This window comes from Xylaria bambusicola (assembly GCF_022495145.1).
Source record: "Xylaria bambusicola strain CBS 139988 unplaced genomic scaffold F5B22scaffold_1, whole genome shotgun sequence".
In the NCBI taxonomy this organism is placed as follows: Eukaryota; Fungi; Ascomycota; class Sordariomycetes; order Xylariales; family Xylariaceae; genus Xylaria; species Xylaria bambusicola.
The window spans coordinates 1,780,738-1,804,131 of NW_025953554.1; the positions used below are offsets into that span (position 1 = coordinate 1,780,738).

The 23,394-nt window shown below is 47.6% G+C and overlaps 7 protein-coding genes across 7 annotated transcripts; 5 read left to right on the plus strand and 2 right to left on the minus strand.

Moving 5' to 3' along the window:
* Window positions 1-1,467: 1,467 nt before the first annotated feature.
* Window positions 1,468-4,852, plus strand: F5B22DRAFT_641153 (uncharacterized protein; the record flags this gene model as incomplete). Its single annotated transcript, XM_047977949.1, has 6 exons — window positions 1,468-2,712; window positions 2,762-2,952; window positions 3,058-3,110; window positions 3,188-3,730; window positions 3,800-4,153; window positions 4,242-4,852. 6 exons carry the CDS (start codon window positions 1,468-1,470, stop codon window positions 4,850-4,852), a joined length of 2,997 nt encoding a protein of 998 aa, XP_047836571.1.
* Window positions 4,853-8,081: 3,229 nt separating this feature from the next.
* On the plus strand, window positions 8,082-8,586 carry F5B22DRAFT_641154 (uncharacterized protein; the record flags this gene model as incomplete). The annotated part of the gene is made up of 2 exons (XM_047977950.1): window positions 8,082-8,352; window positions 8,423-8,586. 2 exons carry the CDS (start codon window positions 8,082-8,084, stop codon window positions 8,584-8,586), a joined length of 435 nt encoding a protein of 144 aa, XP_047836572.1.
* Window positions 8,587-8,656: 70 nt separating this feature from the next.
* Window positions 8,657-9,150, plus strand: F5B22DRAFT_584030 (uncharacterized protein). The gene is made up of 2 exons (XM_047973397.1): window positions 8,657-9,014; window positions 9,064-9,150. Exons 1-2 carry the CDS (start codon window positions 8,818-8,820, stop codon window positions 9,089-9,091), a joined length of 225 nt encoding a protein of 74 aa, XP_047836573.1. The 5' UTR covers window positions 8,657-8,817; the 3' UTR covers window positions 9,092-9,150.
* A 2,897-nt stretch (window positions 9,151-12,047) lies between these two features.
* F5B22DRAFT_25416 (uncharacterized protein) lies at window positions 12,048-13,011 on the minus strand. Its single transcript, XM_047970025.1, has 3 exons — window positions 12,639-13,011; window positions 12,408-12,542; window positions 12,048-12,352 (listed from the first exon to the last, which is right to left on the minus strand). The coding sequence occupies exons 1-3, from the start codon at window positions 12,778-12,780 to the stop codon at window positions 12,267-12,269; spliced, it is 363 nt and encodes a 120-aa protein (XP_047836574.1). The 5' UTR covers window positions 12,781-13,011; the 3' UTR covers window positions 12,048-12,266.
* Window positions 13,012-13,529: 518 nt separating this feature from the next.
* On the plus strand, window positions 13,530-17,134 carry F5B22DRAFT_641157 (ankyrin repeat-containing domain protein; the record flags this gene model as incomplete). The annotated part of the gene is made up of 5 exons (XM_047977951.1): window positions 13,530-13,666; window positions 13,721-13,935; window positions 13,986-14,114; window positions 14,170-15,428; window positions 15,557-17,134. The coding sequence occupies 5 exons, from the start codon at window positions 13,530-13,532 to the stop codon at window positions 17,132-17,134; spliced, it is 3,318 nt and encodes a 1,105-aa protein (XP_047836575.1).
* F5B22DRAFT_584037 (Alpha/Beta hydrolase protein) lies at window positions 17,091-19,292 on the minus strand. Its single transcript, XM_047973398.1, has 5 exons — window positions 18,777-19,292; window positions 18,461-18,699; window positions 18,028-18,322; window positions 17,690-17,900; window positions 17,091-17,639 (listed from the first exon to the last, which is right to left on the minus strand). Exons 1-5 carry the CDS (start codon window positions 18,952-18,954, stop codon window positions 17,579-17,581), a joined length of 984 nt encoding a protein of 327 aa, XP_047836576.1. The 5' UTR covers window positions 18,955-19,292; the 3' UTR covers window positions 17,091-17,578.
* A 901-nt stretch (window positions 19,293-20,193) lies between these two features.
* Window positions 20,194-21,629, plus strand: F5B22DRAFT_25586 (uncharacterized protein). The gene is made up of 3 exons (XM_047970040.1): window positions 20,194-20,753; window positions 20,807-20,981; window positions 21,041-21,629. Exons 1-3 carry the CDS (start codon window positions 20,601-20,603, stop codon window positions 21,439-21,441), a joined length of 729 nt encoding a protein of 242 aa, XP_047836577.1. The 5' UTR covers window positions 20,194-20,600; the 3' UTR covers window positions 21,442-21,629.
* Window positions 21,630-23,394: the final 1,765 nt, after the last annotated feature.

Genomic DNA, 23,394 nt, shown 5'->3' on the forward strand with positions numbered 1-23,394 from the left:
CGCTTCTTGACCTTATTCGGGCAATCTCGTGGTCGCCGCGCTTTCGCTCTTCGCCGACGGCCCAACAGGACTAGTACGGCTGCAGAACAGCACCGCCCCCAAAAATGCGAGAGACACTGCCGAATCGTGGGTCAGCTGGCCGCAATAAGTCTTTGGCGTGTGCAAAACCAGGTGATCCACCACCTGTCTGTCTGCCTGATGCTGATGCTGGGGGGCGGTGCGCAGAGAGAGCCCATCAACCCGCAGCTTTTTGGTAATGGTAGTAGTAATGCCATTTCACTGAGAGATACCTACTTACAGTACTTCCTAGATGCATGGGCATTGTGATTCGGCATGGTATGTATTTAGATTAGACTAGATTAGGCACTGGGGCTGGCGAGGCTGGGGTATGACGGTGATGACACAACCAAGCAGCGCAGAAAAAAAAGAGACACCAATGATGACTTGGCTACCTCGTGCATACCATGACAACCTCTTTTGATGTATGTTTCACTGACCCTCCTCTGCCCCTCCCCTGTCAAGAGACTTGGAATGACGACAACAGTTCACCTAGTCAGTCTTGTTGCAGACTCAAGTTCGGGTTCAGGTTCGGGTTCGAGGTCAGGTTTAGGCTTGAATACGACGATACTATCTAGATAGGTATCTACCGTTGCTTGCTTGACAACTTGGAAACTGCACTTTAAGGCAGAGAGGGGCTTAATATGAAGTCTTGCATGCAAAACCTAGCAGGTCCAAGTCATCATTGGTCTTCGCCAAGGTATTCGCTACTTTACTGCTGACCTAACGTAGACTCATCTGCCCCTCTATCACTTGCTACTACGAAGTCTCGGGTACTCTGACTACCCCGCACCATGTACCTCTCTCATGATCTATGCCGTAGTACCTACCTAGCCTAGGTAGTAGGGTAACGTAACAGGCTGCTCCAACAGCGTTCAGTACTTCACTGGAAGACATCATTACATGGCGCCATTACCTAACCCTAGGTATGTACATATGTACATATGTAGGCTAGGTAGGTACCTGCTACTCCCTCCACGCCATCTGACCCTAGCAGGTTGACCCCGGTAGGTACATGTCGGCGCCAACAGGTTCCTCCCTCCTGGAACAGGCACCCTGCCTACTTCGTACTTACAGTACCTAGAAGGCGCCCCTCGTCGCTCATCGACTGCGGGTTCTGGGCCCCCGTCTCTCCCGCTCTTCCTCATCTCCCAACTCCCAGATCTGTTTCTTCCTCTTGTTTCTATATTTTCGATCCGTATTTCCATAACACAACCGTCGTTTCCCATAAATCATACACCCCGTGTAACACGTTTCGGTTTACTGACGTTATCCAACTTCATCTCGATTAACAAGTCTCGCAATAAGCTCAAGCGCCGTTACAACTAACACCTGTCAGTGACGTCACGTAGCCAAGTCCCCAGCGCTTCCTCAAACTCAATCCCTGGTGTGAGCGGTGTTGCGCCCAGGATGGCCCAAGTCTATCGGGAGCGCGACATTCGCGTCACTCGAGACCGTAGCCGCTCCTCTTCTGGCGACGAGAGCCGGTACAAGACTGTCTCTCATTACAAAGTTGGAGGCCCCCGCGGGACCACCACTCGTTTGGAGCGTGTCGAACGATACGATGACGACGACGACCGCCGTTCTAGGTACTCTCACTCTCATGCCGGTCGCGCCGGCCCCGAAGTGTTCGAGTACGATCGTCGCACCAAAGAGACCATATACCCTGATCGCCCACGCTCTGCCATTGACGCCCGAGGGTCTGATTCTTATCGAACCGTAGAATATGAGCGCGAGGTCGAAAGAGACCGTGACTACTATATCCCCGAGCGCCAATCTCGCACTCGCGTTGTCCAGGAGACACTCTCGCCTACTCGAGACCACTACTGGGAGCGCCGACCCTGGGATGATCATCATGACACTGATGTACGTCTTGAGAAACGTATCGTTCGCCGAGACTCGGATGGCGATTTGAAGGTGAAGGAGAAGACTTTAGACATCCATAAAGATCATCATCACCCTCATCACCATGATGATCACCATGATTTCAAGGAGCGGGACGTCAAGATTGAACGCCGATATGTCGAAGAAAGAGAACCTCGGGAGCCTGAGGTTGAGCGTTATCGTAGAGAGGTTGAATACTATACAGCCCCAGACCCTCCCCCGGCGCCTTTGGTGCTTCGCCAAAAGATGCCCGAACAAAAGGTCATTGTGAATGAGGCGCCCCCCCCTGCACCCGTCATTGTTCCCCGCGCCGATCCAACATTCATTGTCCTACGCGACGAACATCGCGAGCCAAGACGGGATGATGACTATTATCGGCGAGAAGATGATAGACGCTATGAAAGAGACGCGTATGACGAGGATTATTACATTAAGAGGACTGTTATCCGTCGTGATCGAAGCTCTAGCTCTGATCATCATAAAAAGCGCCATATTGCCGAAGGCGCGCTTGCTGGAGCTGGCCTTGGCGCCCTTGTTGGCAGTCGTCGGGGCAAAGATGGTGAGCCTCAGGATCACAAAGGACGCAAGGTCCTCGCGGGCGCTGCTCTAGGTGCACTCGGAACCGAAGTCATTCGTCGTGCCAGAAGCGCCTACGATGACAGGCGTGACGAATACGAGTATGACGATTATGGCCGACACCGTCATCGAAGCCGGAGTCGGAGTCGAAGTAGAAGCAAGTCACGTAGTCGTCTTGCTACCGGCCTAGCGATCGTGAGTACACCCTCTGACTAATTAATGCAACCTGACTAATTCTGAAAAGGGTGCCGCCGCCCTCGCTGTTGCTGGGGGTCTGAAATACATGCAGAACAGTAAGGCTGAGAAGGAAGAAGCACACCGTGGCCGTGCACGACGTCGCTATTCCAATGACAGTTATTCCGTGTCGCGAAGCCGTTCACGCCGCGGTCGCACTCGTAGCAAGTCCAACGTAGCTAAAGCGGGTGCAGCAACTGCGTAAGTGTACACTTTGCCTCCATTGACTTTCTAGCTATATGCATTATCTTCAACTCTCATCTACATGTCCATCTATGGTTCTCCGATATTGACAACTCAATACAGTGCTCTTGCCGGCTTGGTCCACCATTATAGGTCTAAGTCTCGTAGCAAATCACGTTCGAAGTCTCGCTTGAGGACAGGCAAGTCACCAAATGGGTCCTCTGAAGTTACAAGGCTCTAATCTCGATAATAGGTGCTGAAATTGCTGCCGCTGGTTTGACTGGCGCTGCCGCGACCAAGCTTTATGAGCGTCATAAGAACAAGAAAGACCGTGAGAATCACGAAGCATCTGACGATGAGTACTATAATAAAGATCGCAGCATTTCAAGGAGCCGATCTAGATCCAGGTCTCTTGGACGCCACCACCACCCCCGAGACACCACGGCTGATAGAGAATTAGGCCTGGTTCACGTTCCTGACGTGGAGTATGGAAGTGAGCCCCTCTCACCCTACGAGTCAGCGTCCGAAGAACCTAGGAGACGTCGACGTAAGCACCGACAGAGGCATCGATCAGCATCGGGCTCTGATGGAGAAGTTCGAAAGAAACGAAGCAAGAGCACATTGCGCGATGTAGCAGCAGCAGGGTTGGGGACTGCCGCCGCCGCGATAGGAATCAAGAAGTATTCGGATCACCAAAAGAACAAAGACAGAGGCGAGAAATCGAGCCCAGACAGCATAGGGCATTCTAGGTCACGAGATAGGAGCGATAGGGCTCGTGACCGGCGATCACGGGATCGTGAGCGAAGACGTAGGGGAATGACCCCTTGAATTTAGAAATGGCATAGAATCAGCTAACGATGTCTAGGTTACGAGGAGGAAGCAGCCGCGGGTGCATTTTACCCCGGTTACGATGTCGAAGCGCCACCCCCATCTCCTCCTCATGCCTCTGGAGGTTTCCCACCTACGAATCAAGCGCCGCCACCGCCACCAGCCGGTCCCGGTGGCTTCACCAGTCACTCGAATCAGTCGACCGCGAATCTGAATAACCCATACCCTCCTTATAACCCTCAAGACTACGCCAATCTACCCCCTCCGCCTCCAGGGCCACCTCCGACAACACAATATTTCCCACCACCAGGAGGTCCGGGTCACCACCCCGGTCCAGAAAACGTGAGTGAAGTTCATCCTGATGGTTCTGGGAGCACGACTACTAAGCAGGGTGCGTCTCCTTAATGTGCCGCCATTCGCGTGACCACATACGACAACTGGCTGCAATTATTTAAATTCGTAATACTAACAATTCGAAGATGGTATAAAGGCTAAGTCCAGGCGGTCTTCGTCATCTTCGTCATCGTCGTCATCGGCGAGCTCCGTCGCCGGCCACAAACGAACAGCTCCGAAGGTCCATTTCCGGCCTCTCTCGCCCGAATCATCACGAGTACTGCAGAAACACCATAAAACGATTAGAGAGACAACGTCGGATGTAGCTGACGATGCGGATCGCTCACGACATCAAGATTCCAAGGATGACCCGCCTCCGAGTAAACGTTCATCCTCAGACCCCTCCTCAAGTCGCCTAGCTTTGGATCACCGGGACCGCAGAGCGCGGAATGTCTCATCAGACTCGTCAGATGATGATGACGTAGTAGACTTGCCTGAGCGCTTCGATTCTTCCGGCAGACCTCTGGATCCACGCAACCGATCTCTACGCCAATCGCGCCGTCCAAGTTATGGTTCATTTGAATATCGACCACAACATCCCGGGGACTTACACATGCGAGGCAATTGGGCCACGTTGCCGTCAAACGAGCATCTAGACGCGGCGCAACTTGCGCAGACAATCGGCGGCTTGCTTCAGGGGCAGGGAGGTTTTCTTGGGACCTTGGGCCATTTGATAGAACATGAGTTGAAGCGGTAGGATTGAGTGATGCTCTATTATTTCTCTGTTCGTTTATTTTATGAAGTTTCTTAAGCTTGGTGCAAGATAGTATAGTGGTATTTGCAAGTCTAGGATTCTTTGATTTCTCTGTCTGGTTTTATTTTTGAGATTTATAGCTGCATTTCCTTGTCTTTTGTGTTTATGGGGCGGGCTTGGCATTAGAGAGCATAGGTGGTTCTTCATGATATGATGATGAGTTTATGAATAATGCTATCTACTTTTAATCAACTTCCTCTCCTATTCACTCTTACTTTTGGGTTTTTCTATTCCTTGAACAAGTATGTGTGTGAGAAGACAGATCGGAGGGCGAGAATGTCTATTCTATTGTGTGCTCTTAGGACATGCGCAAACACATGAGAAACAAATACTAAGTAGACGAGAGAATAACCTCAAAGGCTCGATTTCAAATCACGCATGTTGCTGAGCACCATGCGAGTTCTACTGACGGTACATCCTACTATTCAATCCATGGCTCCTTGATCTTGCTGTCTTTTTTCGAACTTCGAGTATACATGGCGACGTATAGCAGTAGCACTGGTAAAGTTACTGAGTTTACGCCCTAGGAATTCACATGTGAACGTAAATTCGATGAATAGAGAAACATCGACACGTCTGTTTGCAAATGGTCGCGCTCTGTATCTCGGATTCTGAGAACTTTAAAAGTAGGGCTGTTCGTAGGCTCTGCCTTCTATATCAGAGCATGCGTCATGCCTGCCTAGCTACCCCCTTTTCCTGCCGTCGCGTTACAAGGAGGCAAACTTACGACCACACCAGGTAGGGTTGACTGAACTTAGTCCCGTGTTTGTAAATATATGTGCCCCCTCTCGGATTGTTTGTTTACTTCTTGGGTTCTTCTCTTCTACATTATTTTCTGCATTAGTATCAACAGTAGCAGCTATACTATTATTACTTTTTGAGAGTATCATCATTCATTGTTCTTTTGATATCGTTCATTTACTTGTTGTACAGTTGATAGACAGTATCGGCTTTGATTATTATCTCATGATACTATTGATACAGCGGAGAGCTATGCATCTACGGTATCTTGCTGGCGTTACTCGCGTCTTCTTCTTTTTCCATTCGCTTCTTACTTTCTTGTCTTATATGCCTGTTTGAGGATGACGGGATTCACAATACCACTACTATCATTGTATTGTTCCAAGGAGATTATCTTGCCTTGCACACAACACTGTCGAAATCTGAACCTGTCCTTCGCTGTTTCAACATATCGCGGTGTATTTGATTCAATCATCACAGCGGTAAGTCTTCATCCCCTAAATAAGCATTCCTTTGATACTCCTGAATAGCTATCGAAGAACCAGAACACGATATTCTAGTGATTGTTGGTTGACGCATCTTTAGGCCCAATCCCGTCCCCCATTCTTTGCTTCTGATACAACGGAGAGAAGATAGTTCTCCTCATGATGCCTTATGGGGTTAGGTATTATATCTTCCAGCAGATGGAATGGAGTCGATATACCCCAGGAAGACCTTGACACAGTGATTATCCCCCCCTTTTCCCCTCGAGAGACGATCATATGCTAACCGAACTAATAGTGCTCTTTGTGGATTTACTGGGCAAGCGTTTACTAACACAATGCTGGTTATAACTCTTCAGTCTCCACGAACACGTCCACTCGACTCAGCATTTGAAGCCGTCGGCGATAGCAGGGCCTTGATCCCCTAATCATTTGGCAATCTAGCACTGGTTTTCTATCGCCTAGTCTGGCCATTACATTATGGTTATTGTTATTTCAAAGTACTTCTGTACGAAGGTTGGTTTTCTTCGCAGTTTGGCATATATATATATTAGACTGATCACAGTCAGCTAACTCAATTCTAGCCCCTGCTATCAACCCCCATGCCGAAGACCTTGTATCCTTCTTTAGGACATACGGAGGCCAGCAAGAGTTTCGATGTCATCGATACATTCTAGATTATTATAGAGTTAATGCAACTCGTTCTCACTCACTGCAACTCGACATATGTGCGGAAACTACCGGACCTGGAGAGCCTCACATAGAGTATGTTCTTTTATGGAGAATTCCCTATCTGAAGTCCTGATTACTGATGGATTACTAGTTGAACAGCTACTTGCTTGACGGCCAAGAAAGCAATTAGTCACATCGTCAGTATAGCGGATAGTGTAACGAGCGGCATGGAGGACAACATGGAGGTGGGAGACGACGACGTACGACCTCTCCAACTCGCCGTCTGGTCACTCTGCCGGGGCTTTTATAACAAGGGCAGTTGAACTGGGCTTGGAACTGAGGATTCTGATTACAATGATCAACTAGGGCTGCATTAGTCCTTGACCAACCAACTCCTTCTCGGCTGTTGGTGGCTTGAGGAGATTCTATATACAAATGATCTGCCAGCCCAGACCGCCTGGGTCTCTAGGGTCTGTTTCAAGAAGCGAAGTCTGTATAACCTCACTTTCCAATATTGCCTGCATGTCTTGGAAGGTCATGAACAGCCTGCAATGGTCCTTCGTACGGCCGAAGTGCAAGGCGAACTGCATTCTTCAACCGGTACAGAGGTTACACGTGTAACAGCTTTCAAGTACATCGCGCCAAAATGGTTTGAAACCTACGGACATCTTCGAGGCCTGCACTCGGACGAGACTGTACGTAATGATCTCAAGCGTTAATCCCTGGAACTGTACCAGCTCCTGACTATTCTTAGGTTTTTTATTTTCTCCTTCTTCAAGCCTCAGCTTTCAATTTCAATTGACCTGAAGTTCTAGCGCCCTCCCTATATACTATACTATACTCTAAATTTTACTGCACGGCTTACCAAAGACTAAAATTGGCATCTAAGAAAGATAAGGAGAACTCAAAGCGAGATGTCGAGAAGAGCCCTCGAACTTCCAATGCGTCTAGCAGCCACCCCTCCACTCCTTATACCACCGAGAAGACAACCTCCAAGACGATTTGAGCGAGGCATCAATGCCGATGAGTTTCTGAACAATTTTGGCGATCAACGGTTTGCCAGCGATGTTAGGCAGCTTTCCAATAGGGTCCAGAGTGATCCAGGGAGCCAGCCCAAATCCCTCGAACCAATATATCCGTTCGAAGGGACCAATGAATGGGCCAACCATGACCCCACGATCACTACTTTTTGAGACAGACTGGCTGATACGCTCAGCGCATATCACATCAATAAGGATCAGTAAGACGACCACTGGCCGTGGTTGATAGACCAGATCATGGCCGGAAAGCTCACAAAGAGCACTGCGAGGGCTCTGGCTGTGCTTGCAGACCGAGCTGCAGCTGTCCGAGCTGAAAAGCTGAAACGGAATGATGAATGTGAAGATATCCTGCGAGCCATAATTGGCAAGGAAGACAACTTCGATCGCCTTCGAGCAGTACACGGCGACGCTCGCCAATTGCTCTTCAACCAAGCGCAGGCGGCTTGTAAAGAGTTAGGATGGGGGGCTGAACGCCTGCTGTCACAATCTATCAAATCTACAAGGAAGAGTAAGTTATTCAGACGTCTAAATAGGCTTTATTTGTGCTATCTCCGGCCGACAACTAATTGCTAACGCAGTTGTTGCCGAGCTGAGTCTATACCCAATAGCTAGTCCCGCTATAAACGCCTGTTCACATCTCATATATGAGTTCACCGTGGGCTTTATGAGAAAAGCGGCATGGAGTTTCCGATCCCATGGCAGCGATGGAGCAGTCAAGACATCATGGACCACATGCGCTTGACTTTACGATGCCGGTATCAAATATCCCCCTGAGTCGACCATTTGACGATGCTTCGGTCATGATCCTAGGGTTACAGACAAAAAGAGATTTGTTGTTGATAGATTCAGCTGAGGCATTGAGGCTTGTTGGAAGCAATTGCGCTAACAAATTAAAAAATTGAAAAGAAAAAGTAAAAGAAAAAGAAAGGGGAAAAAAGGAAGAGGAGAGGACGGAGTTTCATACAGAACTCGTATGCTCGCGGCTCTCGCAGCTCTGGCTAATGTACCGAATCTTCTGGAGGTAACGGCATTACGAGACGATCATCCACAAGCTTCGACGCACACAACTCCGCAAGATATCTATTGGGATGGGGGGCTAAGACATCTCAGCGGTCTACATTTTGCATTTCCCAAGCTCCTAGATGACGACGATGGTGGTCGTGGAATCAGGTATGTTACACCAATGAAACCCCATATGACTAGTAGCTAACAGTAAAAGAATGTTGTACGTAGGTGGGGCTATATAATAACCGTTAGACTGTTCGAACGTCTAACGGCGCCATTTTTAACGTTCGAGAAAGAATCCCCTCGCGTCAACCCAGCATCTAGCGATGTTCATCGGTATATTGAGACTTAATTCTCTTCTCCGGCTTGTACGCGTCGAGAACGATTCTATTTGGGCCTAAGATTCTTTGATTTAATCTATAACACATCCTATTGCATACCTATGAGATCGACCGGGGCAAGGAACGGTTAGCTTGCTGTGAAGCTAGGAGTCGACAATTCGACTATTTACGGACTCACTTGCCGTCACGTAGTATATATGACCGTGCGGCACACGAGTCATACAAGCCATCAACGGATGATCGTCAATACCATATACAAGCCAATAAAAAATTTGGCAATATCTTGTCTGCTCCAAATAGGATAAAGGGTATGGTATGCGTTCCTCCTACGGCCCGACGCATTTAATATCATGGCATATTCGTCATTTCAGATGACGACATTGTCGTATCAACCCAGAGCTTATTTCTTGGCCCATCGACTCAACATATATCAGCGAAGCATAAAAAATCATTGTATCCTTCCAAGCTTATATCTTTTTCGTCAGTCATTCTGCCAGTCTTGTTACTCGTAGCGAAGTTTTAGTTTCGAAGCTTTGTTATTCAAGATGAATAACCCGAACATGATCTCGGACGTAGGTGGGCCTCACGGCCCCTGCAGTGCGCACGAGGGATGGAATCGGGGTAGTATTGAGTGCTCTAGCTAGCTAGGTTCTATCTGAGGAACGATTAAGCGGCGTGCAGAATATATATGCGATCTTCGGACCCTAGTTTACCTGCTCCTTGACTCCACCAACGTCTGACACATGGATATCCAAGCTGCGCCTGTGCCTGCTGGCTCGACACGAGAGATCGGACCAAACACCCGCTGGCTTGGCGATTGGTTCGATTTCGAGCTCCATGAGCTGAACCGAGTGGAGTTGGCCTTTCTTGAGGAGGGGGCACCTCGCAAGGTCTTATTTGATCAGATGGACGCCGACTGCTCTTCGCACCGTGACGCTTTTAATGAAAGCTGGAAGTACTACAGGAATATGGACTGGAGGATCTTAACGAAGAATCCAGTACGAGACCGTTTCCTGAGCGATCCCAAGGACCACTAGCGGTGGCTAGTGGATCGGCTTCCTACAGGGTCACACGGTTCAAAAGCTGTAGACTTCTTGGCCGATTGTGCGGAAGAGGCGGCGTGGCGGGCTGAGATGTAAGTGCTTAAAATCAACTAATTTAGAAGTTGGCTTCTAACAAAAATCTAGACATTTCGCGACACGAGAAGCGATTCTCAGTCATCCAGAGCTCTTGTATAGATACGAGGACTTGGATTTCTTCTGAAAGCACGGAGAACATGCGCACAAGGCGTGGTTCAATGTAGTCGAGTTCAGAGGGTATGCCGCTGTGCTACTCGGTACGGTAGTTACTCTTTGTCTTTCTGTCATTTCTTTTATGGCAGAACTTCAAGAACTGGTGACGAAGGAATAAAATTAATGAGCTTACGCGAAGGAAAACGTACATAACCTCCGAGGCGGTCTAGGTCTTGAGGCCCGATGGTTGACGATTCCTTGATTGGATCGGCTAACGTCGACGATGAGTTCACACTTCTACGTAGTGTTGACGATCAACTCCTCGTTAAGAATTAAGGACTAATAGCAGGGAGGCTAAGATGAACTCAACCACCCTCAAAGACCTTAACAGCCCCAACCGATCATATTTTGGGTAGCTTCAATTCAAAGTCCAATTATATGTCCGCCGTTACTTGCACATGCCACGGAATTAACGAGGCTTAATTTCCGATATAAAGCACGGACCAAGGAATAACTACTGTATATAAAGCCAAACAAGGGAGTAAGGGGCGAAACTAGAACTTCCCCTGCCCAATGGGAATGATTCGCGCGCGCTCACAGCGCGTATTCACTAGACAGGTAAGTGAGGTCCTTTCTGTGTCTCCTTTAGCCTTGTAACGCAATTGGTTGAAAATGGGTTCTTTATTTAGAGACAGTCAGTTTGGCCTAAGGTACAGAAGTTTCGGGGCCCCTATCGAATATCGATGCTTCGCGCGCCCGTACTACGCGTAAGCAGAAAAGTGCTATAAGCAGTTGGTTGAGACAGAGACCATCAACAGGGTTCAGAGCTGCCGAAGGAAGCGTGTACAAATGCATTATTCCTCTAGGTAGCTTCGACAGAATTGAGACGAGGCGATAAAACTTTCAGATACTGAGAAAGGTATCATTTGAAGAGGCCGAAGTTATAAAGCACTTGGCCATAATTCATTAGCCGTATTAATAATAATATATGATGAGGGTGTCCAAGAACACTTATTTTTAATGGACAGGTCTGGATGTGCAGTAGGGCCCATTCTAAACGTGCAGTACGCAACTGTTGGTAGGGGTTTTCAGCTGGCTACGGCATCTGCACACTGTATACATAAAAAAACGCACCAAAATCAAGGGTTATAAAGTATGAAGTTGTACCGAATGCAGGACATATCACGTGAGAACAGATCGCATAAGAGGGATTCCAAAGATAGTCATAGCAGTGATCCTTACGGGCAGGGAGATGAAAGCGAGATGAATGCCGAAAGGGGACGTGGAACGAAGTTTCTATGTCGTGCGTGTAAGCGACGCGAATATTGGTTGGTTCGACACCTCGTGCAATATCCCATGCTCGCCCGGACCTCTACATTTCTACTGTATCTAGTCGCTTTCTTATAGTTCCGTAGCTATTATGATAAGGGCTTGACTTGGGGCTTGGGAAAAGCTTCATATTACAATAATCTTCTAGGTCTTGACTAGCTCCTTGACTCTATTATATACAGCGGCCACGAAGGTTACTAACTTTCGGATTGATACTAATGGACTCATAGGCTACACCCTGCATCCGCTCAGGTGCAGCGCATGTCTGGTTTCAAGGAACGAATGTATAAGACCGCGGACTGCAGGACATGTAAGGCTTCCTTACAAGAGGAATCACTAGTATGTCCCATCGTTCAGCAATACTCTCCAAGTATCTTCAAATGCCACAAGCATTAATTATTACATAATGCCACCCATTGTCTGCGCTTGATCCTGCATTGGCTAATTCAAACAGATCTAGACCCCTCATCCCCCCTCAAACGCACAATAAAACATTGCTAATAGGTACGCGCTTATCAGCTTGTCGCCATAATTGCCGTTGATAGGGTGAGTGTTCGGTGTATGGTTGTCATGGTGCGTGGGGTCTGGCAATGTGCACTTTCTGCAGGCTCCAGTCAGGCTTTGCTGGGTGGTAACATTCCAAATCCTAAGCTCACCTTCCAAAGCTCTGAAGTACCGGTGCTCAACGAATTGAGGTGTGCCGTGCTGCATTTGGTCCGTACCGTTGATGATACCTTGGTGGCAGAAGCGGTTGGAATTCCGATGAAATCCCAATTCATGGTTATTGGGATCTGTACCTCGGGTGAGTATCTAACCATCGGAATGGAATCACTGAAAGCCGATGACGAAGTGGAATTATTGCAAGGAGGATATGGAGGGCCACTTACTAGTATGCTCCTCATCCGTCAACCTTTCTCTGTTCCTGTTTCGCCGGCTAAGAGAAAAAGCAATGACTGCAGCTGCGATAGCCCCCAAGAAACTAAGCAAGCCACCTAGAACAGGCCCCAAGAGCCCATCTGTGAGACCCATGATGCTCCTATCGGTAACAAAATATTAATTTGGTAGCGTTGACTCTGAACTCGGTATTGAGCACCGAAAAGATGGTAATGACCACATAGGAAGCATCTTGTTGTGAGTGCACTGAATGAATCTCTTATGCTCTTATATATTTGCATGATCCTCAAAGGCCCTTTTTGTAGCATACGGTTGCGAAGTGTCGCGCCAACGCCTTCAGATTTTGGCAGAAGCTAATGGTAAACCTTTTACAGTACAGCCTCCAGCCCTGCATGTAGAGTGCACTTACTCTTATTACCACGTCATCATGGTCTATGCCTTCAGATTCTGGGGACCCCAAATGAGAACGATGGAGGGTGATCTCGGGCTGGTGTACAGCCCCGATAATACCCCTGGACGTATCATCAGCAGACTATACGTAGTATTCAGCCACGAGTTCATTCCAGCGCTGTACAGTGTCCGATTTTGACGGCAGCCAATCAGAGGGGATAACGAACTATCCCATTAAGCGCTATCCTACATAAGTGAATGTACTTCGTAAGCTCTTCAGATTCTGGGTTTGACCATTCAAAGGCAGTGGTGGTGAATAAGCTGAGGACGAAGCGGATGGGCATACTTTTTCTTACTTATTCGGCAATCATCATGCCAAGATCTTGTTGACTCCTGCATATAAGAGTCCTTCCATCTCATCCACCTATACAACACATTCAACACTTCCTATTCATACATTCAACCCTCCTGTTACTCTTTGTACCATGCACAAGATGAGCTCAGGCAGCTCCAAGCCCAGTGAAGAGCAGTGGCTTCGTCACCAAGCTTTCATTCGTCGTTTGTATATTGTGGAAGCCCAACCACTGCGCCAAATTATAGATCAGTTAAGAGATCGCGGCTTAGTCGTCACGTAAGCAGTCCGTATGAAGCTTCGTGACAGAACCCAGCTATTAACAGTGCACAGTCCCTCCCAATTGGAATATAAAGTGAAGAAATGGAATTTTCAAAGGAACATCAGCAAGGAAACTTGGGTTGAAATCGACCATTGTATCGGCAAAAGGAAGAGGGAGGGGAAAGACAGCGAAGTGATACTTTGCGGCAAGCGACTGAAACCAGAGACTATTGAAAAAGAAACGGACCGCTATCGTGATAGGAGCATATTTGCCCGATTCAAGTCGCGTATGTTATTCACTTCTTCATCCCTCGTTCTTGCTGATTTTGTTTTGCAGAACCGAATGGCTCGACCGTGATTATAACTAATAGTCATGTTTCGGTTTCCACTCCGCCATCCTTTTCAGTGGAATTTGAATGGCCAAGAACCTTGCCATGGTTACAATTCCCAGAGAGCGAGATCAAAAGTAGGTTTTCAACATGAAAAGAGCATCTTATAAATACTAATAGTCATGCACACAGTCATGCTCAATAAGTACATGAGAATACCAGAAAAGATCCAGCGTGAAGCCCTTGTACCAGCAATTTTCGACCAAGGAATTATAGGGGCGATGAACACTGTTCAATTCAATGTTTCTAAACTGGCTGCTGTTATAGGAGCATTGATGCCTGAATCCTATCCTCAAGAAAGCCTTCAACGCGCTCAATCTCTTATGAACGGATCACAAAAAGAATTTCTATTTGAAGCTGTATCAATGGTCGCGTACGTGCTATCGAATGATGTCCTCGACATTCATCAGGGAGATGAATGGAGAAAGATCATGACTATACTCAAGATGTCTGGCCTATTTAAGATGCAGGTCAACCTGAAGGCGCTAAAAAGTCACACGATTAATGGATTCATGGAGAATCTGTACAACGCGGCGATTTGGAGAATGAGTCTTACGAAAGGAGCTGCCGACGATAGAGAGACTATGGCTTTGCTGGAATGGCTCCTCGCTGTAGGCCAGAGCCCGACTCTGCCCCACAAAGATATTTTTTGGCGCCCCCATGGGCCAGTTGGGGGACCGATTGGGCTGGAATTGGTCAGTCGTCTTTTAAAAGCTGGTGCTGATCCAGACACTTGGACAGTATCTAACATATGCACCCAAACAATATTGGAACATATTATTCAGCAACAGTCTACGAGTAATAGCCTGGTATTTTGCATTGCTAAACTTCTTCTGGAACATGGCGCTTCGGTTAGATTGGATTATGCACTTCATGCGGCCATTAAAAGAAGGCATATGGACCCAGCGCTGATTGGGATAATCATTCAGTATGGAGGGAACCTCCTGGCGGAACTAGACTTTACTCGGGAATTTATCGGTATACGGTCCTCGGAAAATGAGGATGAATGGAAATGGCACGACGCACAAGACCTTGTGTATTCACACACTGCCTTAAGCGTAGCCGCCATTGCTGGGCTATCGCAAACACAATATGTTCTCAATTTGCTAAAACATGGAAATCCACACAAGTCAATCACCGACTTTATCACGGCCGACGTATTGATTTCCGCTGTTATTTCGAAAGACTTTGATACTATACGTTTTCTGTACGATAGATCTGGCAGTGTTGGTCCTAACGACTTCGGCATATGGCCATTACATGCTGCTGCGTATGTTGACTATCTTGATATTTGCGAAATCTTCTTTCCTTCATACGAGAATGCTGGTCTAGATGTTACGTCGACATTCTCCCCTTTGCACTTTGCCTGCTTTCATGCCAATCTGGAGGTAGTACGTTTCCTTATCACAAAGGGGGCTGATGTCAATGCTGTTGCCAAATATAGGCCTTCTCACGAAAAGCAAAGATCCACGCGGATACTCGAAGCCCTAGATCACACACACGATGCTACGCCTTTTAGCCTTTTAGCCTTCTAAATTTTCAATTGCAAGACGCTGCACAGAGTGCCATTCTGTTGATAGATGCCGGTGCCAAGCCAGATAAGAATGCAGCCAAGGCAGTCACCTCGGCTGCCATGAATTTTGATGTTGCCTTCCTCTCGACGCTCTTCGGTGCGGGGATCAATCCAAATGAAAGGAATTTTGAAGGTCACACCCCGTTACAACAGGTGTTGCGAGAGGAGCGCAAACGGCAACTTTCGAAGAGAAGTCCAGTTGTCATTGGCGTAACCCTCTATGATTCCGTCAAATTACTCCTGGAGAATGGCGCAACATTATCTGGCGATGAAATTATATGGGCAATTCGTACCAAAAACTGGGATGTTGTTACTCTTATTCTCGAATACGGCGGAGACCTTTCAAGCGCTGATCAATTTGGAACAGCACTTGAAGCAGCCATTCGATCACGAGACATCACTGGTATAACACGATTGTTTGATATTATGCCGACCGTGTACGACGCAGGTTCGCTATGTGCCGCCATCGAAATTCAGCAACACTCAATAGTTCATAGACTTTTACTCAATCGCCGCGCCCAACCAGCAATGGACGAATTAGAAGTAACGGCTATTGGTATAGCCGCAAAACGAGGACACATCGATCTGCTGCGCAGTCTTCTTCAGTATCCGCCGTTAGAGAAAACTGGACCAATGCCAATACTTTATGTGCAGGTTTATTCAGGGGATCTTATCACAGATACATTCAAAATAGTTACCGAACACGAATCATTTCGTGATCAGGATCATCTATGTGGGAGCCCTCTAGCTCCAATGGCAACCGAAAATAACAACGAAACGTTTGAGGCATGTTCTATGCTTCTCAGGAATGGTTTTAAGCCGGATAGGCTTACTTGGGCAATAGCTGCTGATTCGAATAATATTGCCTTTGTTCAATTTCTTTTGAACAACAGTCAACGATATGAGGAATACAGCGGACCCGATGACTATCACCCTTCAAACCGAAATCCCTTGCTTGGAGCTATTAGGCATAACAATACAAAGTTAGCTGCGCTACTGCTAGAGGCCGGAGTAGACGTCAACGACCATCGGACCTCGATAAGGTATAGCATATCGCCTCTACAACTAGCTGTGGAAATGGGCAATTTCGAATTTGTACGCTTTCTTATCAAAGCCAACGCAGATGTGAATTCTCCACCCGCTGACGAGTCAGGGGCGACAGCATTGCAGATGGCTGCGATAGGAGGCCACCTTGGAATAGCCAAGTATCTACTCGATCTTGGTGCCGAAGTTAATGCCCCCGGTTCGCAGTACGATGGAAGGACTGCCCTTGAAGGAGCTGCAGAGTGGGGAAGACTGGATATGTTGGAACTTTTACTGTCTAACGGGGCTTGCACAACGGGGAGTTGGCGAAGTCGTGCCGCCAGCGCAGTAGCGTTCGCACTCAAAGAACGTCATTATACAGCGGCGGGTTTATTAAAGGAGTCCCTAAATTGGTCAGAAGAAGACGAGACGCGGTTAAAAGAAAACGTCGTGGCCATAAGAAGACGAAAGTGGTTGCGCTATAGTTCGTACGATCCGTAGATATTGTCAGATATAAGCGATGGCATGCAATTGGGTTGAAAATTTATTGTCTTGATTGATCTGTTTATGTAGGTATGTGTCCTCTTGTAGTGACCGCGTCTTGTTGGTAGAAACGTATGGGGGCCCCTGTCATCCTGACAGGTGTGACGAACGTGTACTAGATCTACAGCACTTCAGGGCATATGTAATGGGTTCCGTTTTTTTTTTTTTTAATATAGTACATTAGTGAAATCAACCTGCCGATAATAAAACGAAGGCCCGGCAGCTACGAGGTGGACCGTACCGCTACGACCCGTATAATAAATTCGCATAGACTTTCGAACCAAGTTCCTAATATTGTGTCCTATAGGCCTATTAGATAACGAACATATGTGAGTACTAGCAAATCACCCGCGGAGCTCCTTGTCAAACTACGAGTAATGCGGATAATGCTGATCGTATTACTTAACAGCCCTCTTTCGCGAGCATGTCGGCAATACCGAGATAGAATGCGATAGCATTGAAGCTACCTGCCCATTAGCGACGCTGTCAAGGAAGAGATGGTGCTCTACATACCCTGGTTTTATCCCGATAAGGCTTCGTAGCATCCACCTCCACCGGTTCGTCCAATTGATGAGGTCAAGATGGCTCACGTTGACTAAAGTTCCTTTGTACGAGCCCCATTGAGCGCTTGCGACGCTGACAAGACCATCGTTCGGCCCCTCGACGCGTGATATCACGCCGTGCGACTGCCGAAAAGGACTAAGGAGCGGAGGGCGGTCCATCACTTGAAAACTCAACACCGTCAGTTGCCCTATTATCCAAATCTTCGACACAAATGCAGCATGAAAAAGCACTGTTCTATGATCGAGAAATGCAGAAGATCGAATGTGGACATGGCAATTATGACTTACTAGCACCATAGGAGAAGTAACTGACATCTGGGTCGTCAGGAGTCCGCGGATTGAAGTTGTTTATCATATAATGGGATGTTAGTTGTTCGAAAGCGCCGGTTTCCACACCCAGGCTGCCGAGGAACTTGTATAGGTCAGGCAGACGTTCATGTCCAATCTCTTCAAACAAGAAATCGGCGAAGGAGCTCCCGTGATGAGGCGACGCAACAGTGACAAGCGATCGAACTTTCACGTTAGTTGGGCGTAGGTGGGATATCATGTATCTAGCATCAAGTCCACCCATACTATGCGCAATCTATCGCGTTTGAGATTAGTCGACATCATCATCTTTGCTTGAAAAAATCTGTGAGTGATTTCGAAACTGGTATGATTGACAAAAGGGGAGAGAGTCAACACACTCTCTATTGATATGAATTTATCAGAGTAAACTTACTATATTGACTTCTCGACCACCGGCGGCATCGGCAATTCCATGTGCGAGCTTCTCAGCACGCTTCTCGAGGCTCCCAGACGGTGGTACAGTTGTAGTGATGACATGAACACCGTTTGCCCTGAGAGCCTCGGCGATTCCCCGCCAGTAGTGGACGGGTGGTAGCCAGCGACCAGGCGCAAGGTGAAGTTCGGCAAAGCCTAGTAACCCATGTGCTAGAACGATGGGGAGCTTGGGGGTCTCTAGAATGTCATCTCAGCTTGGCATGGGACAAGTGAGGAGTCGCGAACGGCCAAAAATGGGAGAGCACAGGGCATACCGTAATGATCCCTTATGCGGGCGTAATCATCGTGTATAGACTTTCCCAGTCTCGGGTCAGTCTCGGCACTACCACCTTGTCTTGCGGTGGACAAGTAGCGACTGGGCACACATCGTCGGAGGCGCAGATGTAGCGAGAGGCGGGAACTCCGTGGGACAATACGGCAGACGGGGTACATAATGGGTTTCACCAGTACTGTCGCTCTTTACGTTAGAAGCATTCAGATCCCGAATGCTTTACGACTTCGACGGTTATACGTCGGTCCTCTCTACGGCCGTAATTACTTCAACACCTTGCGGCCGTGGCTGGCGAAACGCCACACTCGAAATGAGCAAATGAGAGACTGGGTAAATGAATGTATGCCGTAGCCAGCGATCGGGGTAGATATCACCTGCAATCCATCACGTAGATGCTCGTAGGTGAAAGAGTATAGGTAAGGGTTCTTAGTCTGTCAAGAATCAGCGACTGACATCACTGTCCGGGTCTCACATGTGATGATGTAGAGAAAAGCCTAGCACCCCTCTACTCAGATTAGGCACGCCAAGCGCAATTTTGAGATGTATATGCGATTACCAGTGTTTCTTCTGTGAAGCTACCGCTAGTCAGCCCACTAAGCCGGGAACTTGGTTTGTTCAATGTGGTGATACCTGATAATCTTTGAAATAAGGTAATGCGTACTACTTCAGTAGGCGTTCTATCTCAAAGGGCTCTGCTCCTGAACCTAGTCGCTTTGGCGATATGACCACTAAAGCCCTCAGTCTGATGAGAGCCTCCCTCTTACCGCGACAAGTTTCCACAGGCGTTGCTCCGCTGCTGGCGACGGGGCTTGAGGTTTGAGAAACTAACTGAATGTCTGAATATGATCGAACTTGCTCGCTTCCAAGTGAGCCTCTCGTGTTACAGTCACTAGCATGTGATGTTATTGTCTGCCTTAAGTCAATTTTGCTATACGTCGCGGCCCGTCTAGACAAGCTGGGCAGAGCACCAGGGGCTACTTCGGCTTGAAACATATTGTTGGGCCAGCCCTGTATCTACTCTACCTATTCTCAGCCTCCTGGCTGAGGACACCATTTGGAAAATTATCATCTAGCCAGGTACCTCGCCCAGTATCTCTACGCTCCCACGCATTGACGAGATGTTTCCACCGGTTTTCCTTTGGCCTCGGTGCTTTACTTGGTATACGTGCTGACCTGTTGGTGGATCGACTCGATAAGATAGCATGATGAAACACGCTGTATCACATTGAGGTAGGTGATCTGAGCAAACTGTCCTACCAATGCAACCGATGGACCGTCATAAGCAACTTCGTGGTCCTTCTACCACAAGCCCTTTATTATTCCGGCCAGGTAGATGCGAGCACAGGGCGCCGCTACTTTGGAATTCTGTGTGCATTGTTATATGTTCTTGCTGAGTCTCTCAACTTCCCCAAGTACCACCTATGACTATCTATTTCCACGGTCAAACCTTTGTCTATCTATCTGGTGTTGAGCGCGCTCTAGCCTAGATTGATCAGACATCACGAGCTGGCTGGTAGTGGCTATGACTGCGGCTGATTCGACGAGGTGTACCTTTCCTGACTGCTCCCGATTATTACCCTCTCAATCACTCAATCCTCCTCGCGCTTTTTGCGAGCCTTCTCCCCATATCCCTAGCAATCGGTGCTAGGTACCTTTGGGCTTCGCTATTGTTATTGCCGTCGGACTTGCTTTGGAGGTCGCTGGCTACGTCCTCAGGTTGTTATTACACAGCCATCTTATTAACCGGACCAATTTGACCATTTTGCTCATTGGAATAACCCTCGGTCAACCTTGTATTTGTGGCGCTATGATTTTGACCGTACCTCATTTCATCCAATTCCTCAGGACCGAGTACCATTCTTGGAGACCCATACTCATCCTCTCCATGACGGCCATAATATCTCTCACTTTAGAGTTCACTGGTTCTATGCTGTCAACGGTTGACTATGCCTCTGCTCCTGTGTGTATACCCCTGTACCTATCTACCTCGCCGGTTTACTGATGTGAATCAAGGCTGTAGCAGGTGCTCGGGCCCCTGCAACAGGATTGGGAGTTCAACTTCTTACCCTTATCACATTTGTTCTTTGCGCAACACTTTTTGTAGCCACTCTGCGGAATAGGCGACACGAATTTGACCCGAGATACGTCGTTTCTTACACGAACACGCGGGCGAAATGGCTCAAAGCCGGTATGTGACAACATACCTTTATGGTATACCCTGAGCTCAATTGACAATTCAAATATCAGCAATAATCAGTGCATCTGCTTCGATCACCCTGCGAACGGCGTACCGGCTTATACAGATAGTAGAGGGATATCGAAGACCTGTCACACAAGTTGAACGATTATTCTTGGTAATCGATGCGGTGGCTATGTTAGTTGCGACGATGTCGCTGGCTTTCATTCCTGTTCGAGCCTCCGGTCAGATTCGGATAGAGTCTTCGACTCGCAGGCTGGCATCAGAGCCCCTGGGATCAATCTGCCAGTCACGAGGTCGGCTTCTCATTGTCCAGTCTGGTCAAATAAAGAGTCGTATGACTGATAAGCCCTCGACAAGCGCCACCCCTTCTAGAAGAGTAGATCCATATCAATACCATCCTTCAAGAGACACGGTCGATAACGATGATCTTTTACGAGACGTTATTTGACCATAATCAAAAATCGGGTTTCGAGGCGATTGAACGCGGAATCGATGGGAAAGCTAAACAGTAGAGGCACACAAATCAAATTCCAGCCAAATTCAGTGTACGCACACTATGGTCGACATGCGGCGCTTCCCCCTTGACACCCTTTTACTTTTCTCAGGAATAAGCTCTGTAGCTCCAGCAATCAATTGGCGGTCTACGCCTGATGAATACTATGGCAGCTACAACATTACGAGAGGGGGATGATATCGTTGTAACACGGAATTTTTTATTCTACTCTTGTCTTTGAAAATGTGAGAAGTGTAACTATTGGGGGGTGACCTTCGTGCCTAGGCTAAGCCTCTACACAGCAAGTTTCTTCGTCTATAGCACTAGGGTCATGACAACGTATTACGCTCATTTTCTACATGCATTCCACCATCTAGTAGTACTTCATCTCGCCAAAATGGAACGGGAACGCTACGATTCCATAAAAATCATGGATGCGATGCTACAAGAGCAAGGCAGGTGGCTCCCAGCCCTGAAAAATGCCACTTGGCCTACAAGCTCTGTAACATCCCAAATGATGAACCTTACCTTGCAAAAATGTTAATATCTTTTGCAAGAAATGATTCTATTGTATTGCTATCCCCGTCAAAGTAAACATATGGGCCCTCCGCAAATGGAACATTCAGTACTCTGTACAGAGGGGTTTGCTAACCCATGATGACAGTGCGGCAGGCTTCTCCTCGTAGCTGCTTAGCCTCCGTTTTATCTGAAGTATAGATGAATATTTATTTTTCTCTACTTTCATATATGAGCTATATTAAGTAAATTAATGGCTCCAAGCGTTTCAATTCGGCTGTGCCTGAAGATTGTCACAGTACCATATAATTGAGAGTGGACGCGCAAGATCTTGACCTGATAACGTCATTTCTATCTTTTCATGGTGTAGCGTATTACTCTGCCCTCCTATTCAGTTCCGTGATAAAGAGTATGCACTGCCACTCACTGATGCATCATGCAGCGTGGAGGGCTAGTAGGAGTGAGATCCAATGATCTCGTTGCAAGGGCTAGATAGGATAGTATGAGGAATATCAAAGGTGAGGAACACGGCTAGGGCCACCTGTGGACTATGAAGTATGTCAACCTAACGGCGAGATTTACATTAAAATGATTCTTCTCACGATAGTAAGAGACACAGGTTAATGATAGAAGCATTCTAAGTGTAATCGGAAACCTCCTTTGCAGTGGCTGGAAGCAGTTCCATTTCCTCGCTAACATCTACGGGGTAGCAGTGACGGTCTCCGCACCGCACAAGGTTGTAGGTGAATAAAAGCAATGAGATAGCTTCGGCTGAAATGCGGCTGAAATCCCGGGCGTAGAGTATGAGACTCCGCGGCATGGGAAGGAGGATGACGGTGTGTCGATTTGTTTTACGACTACAGTCTCGCACCAGCTGGTGCGTTTGATGTGGCGTCTTTGGTGAACGACTTGCACATACCATATAATGATGATAATTATCAATTACAGCCTTACAAAAATTCAAGGCGCTTTGAAACAGGAGCTCACAGTCTGGCAGTAAGTCTGTTGAAGTCAGTGGTATTATATTGGTTGGTGGGTGACCCGAATGGCTGTGCTAGAACTATGGCTTGCCGGGGCGTTGGAAAAGCAAGTTTACTTGTTGTTGGCAGTACCTATTCTGTCATCTTATACCTTGCACGTTGAGTTGGCGGCCTCTTTCAATGATAGTACATTATTGAGAGACGCTTGCTGGCATTTAAAAACGCTCCTTGACCATTTTTGTCCCTCGATATGTTTCCAATTTCCGCCTGGTTCAGACAGAAAAGCTAGAACTGGGACATTTCCAATCGGCAGATTATCATGTCGATCACACTACACCTCACTAACCTCTCAGCCCTTATTGCCGACACACAGCTAGTTAATAACAAGCGCGTCGTCTTCCTTGTCCGATGC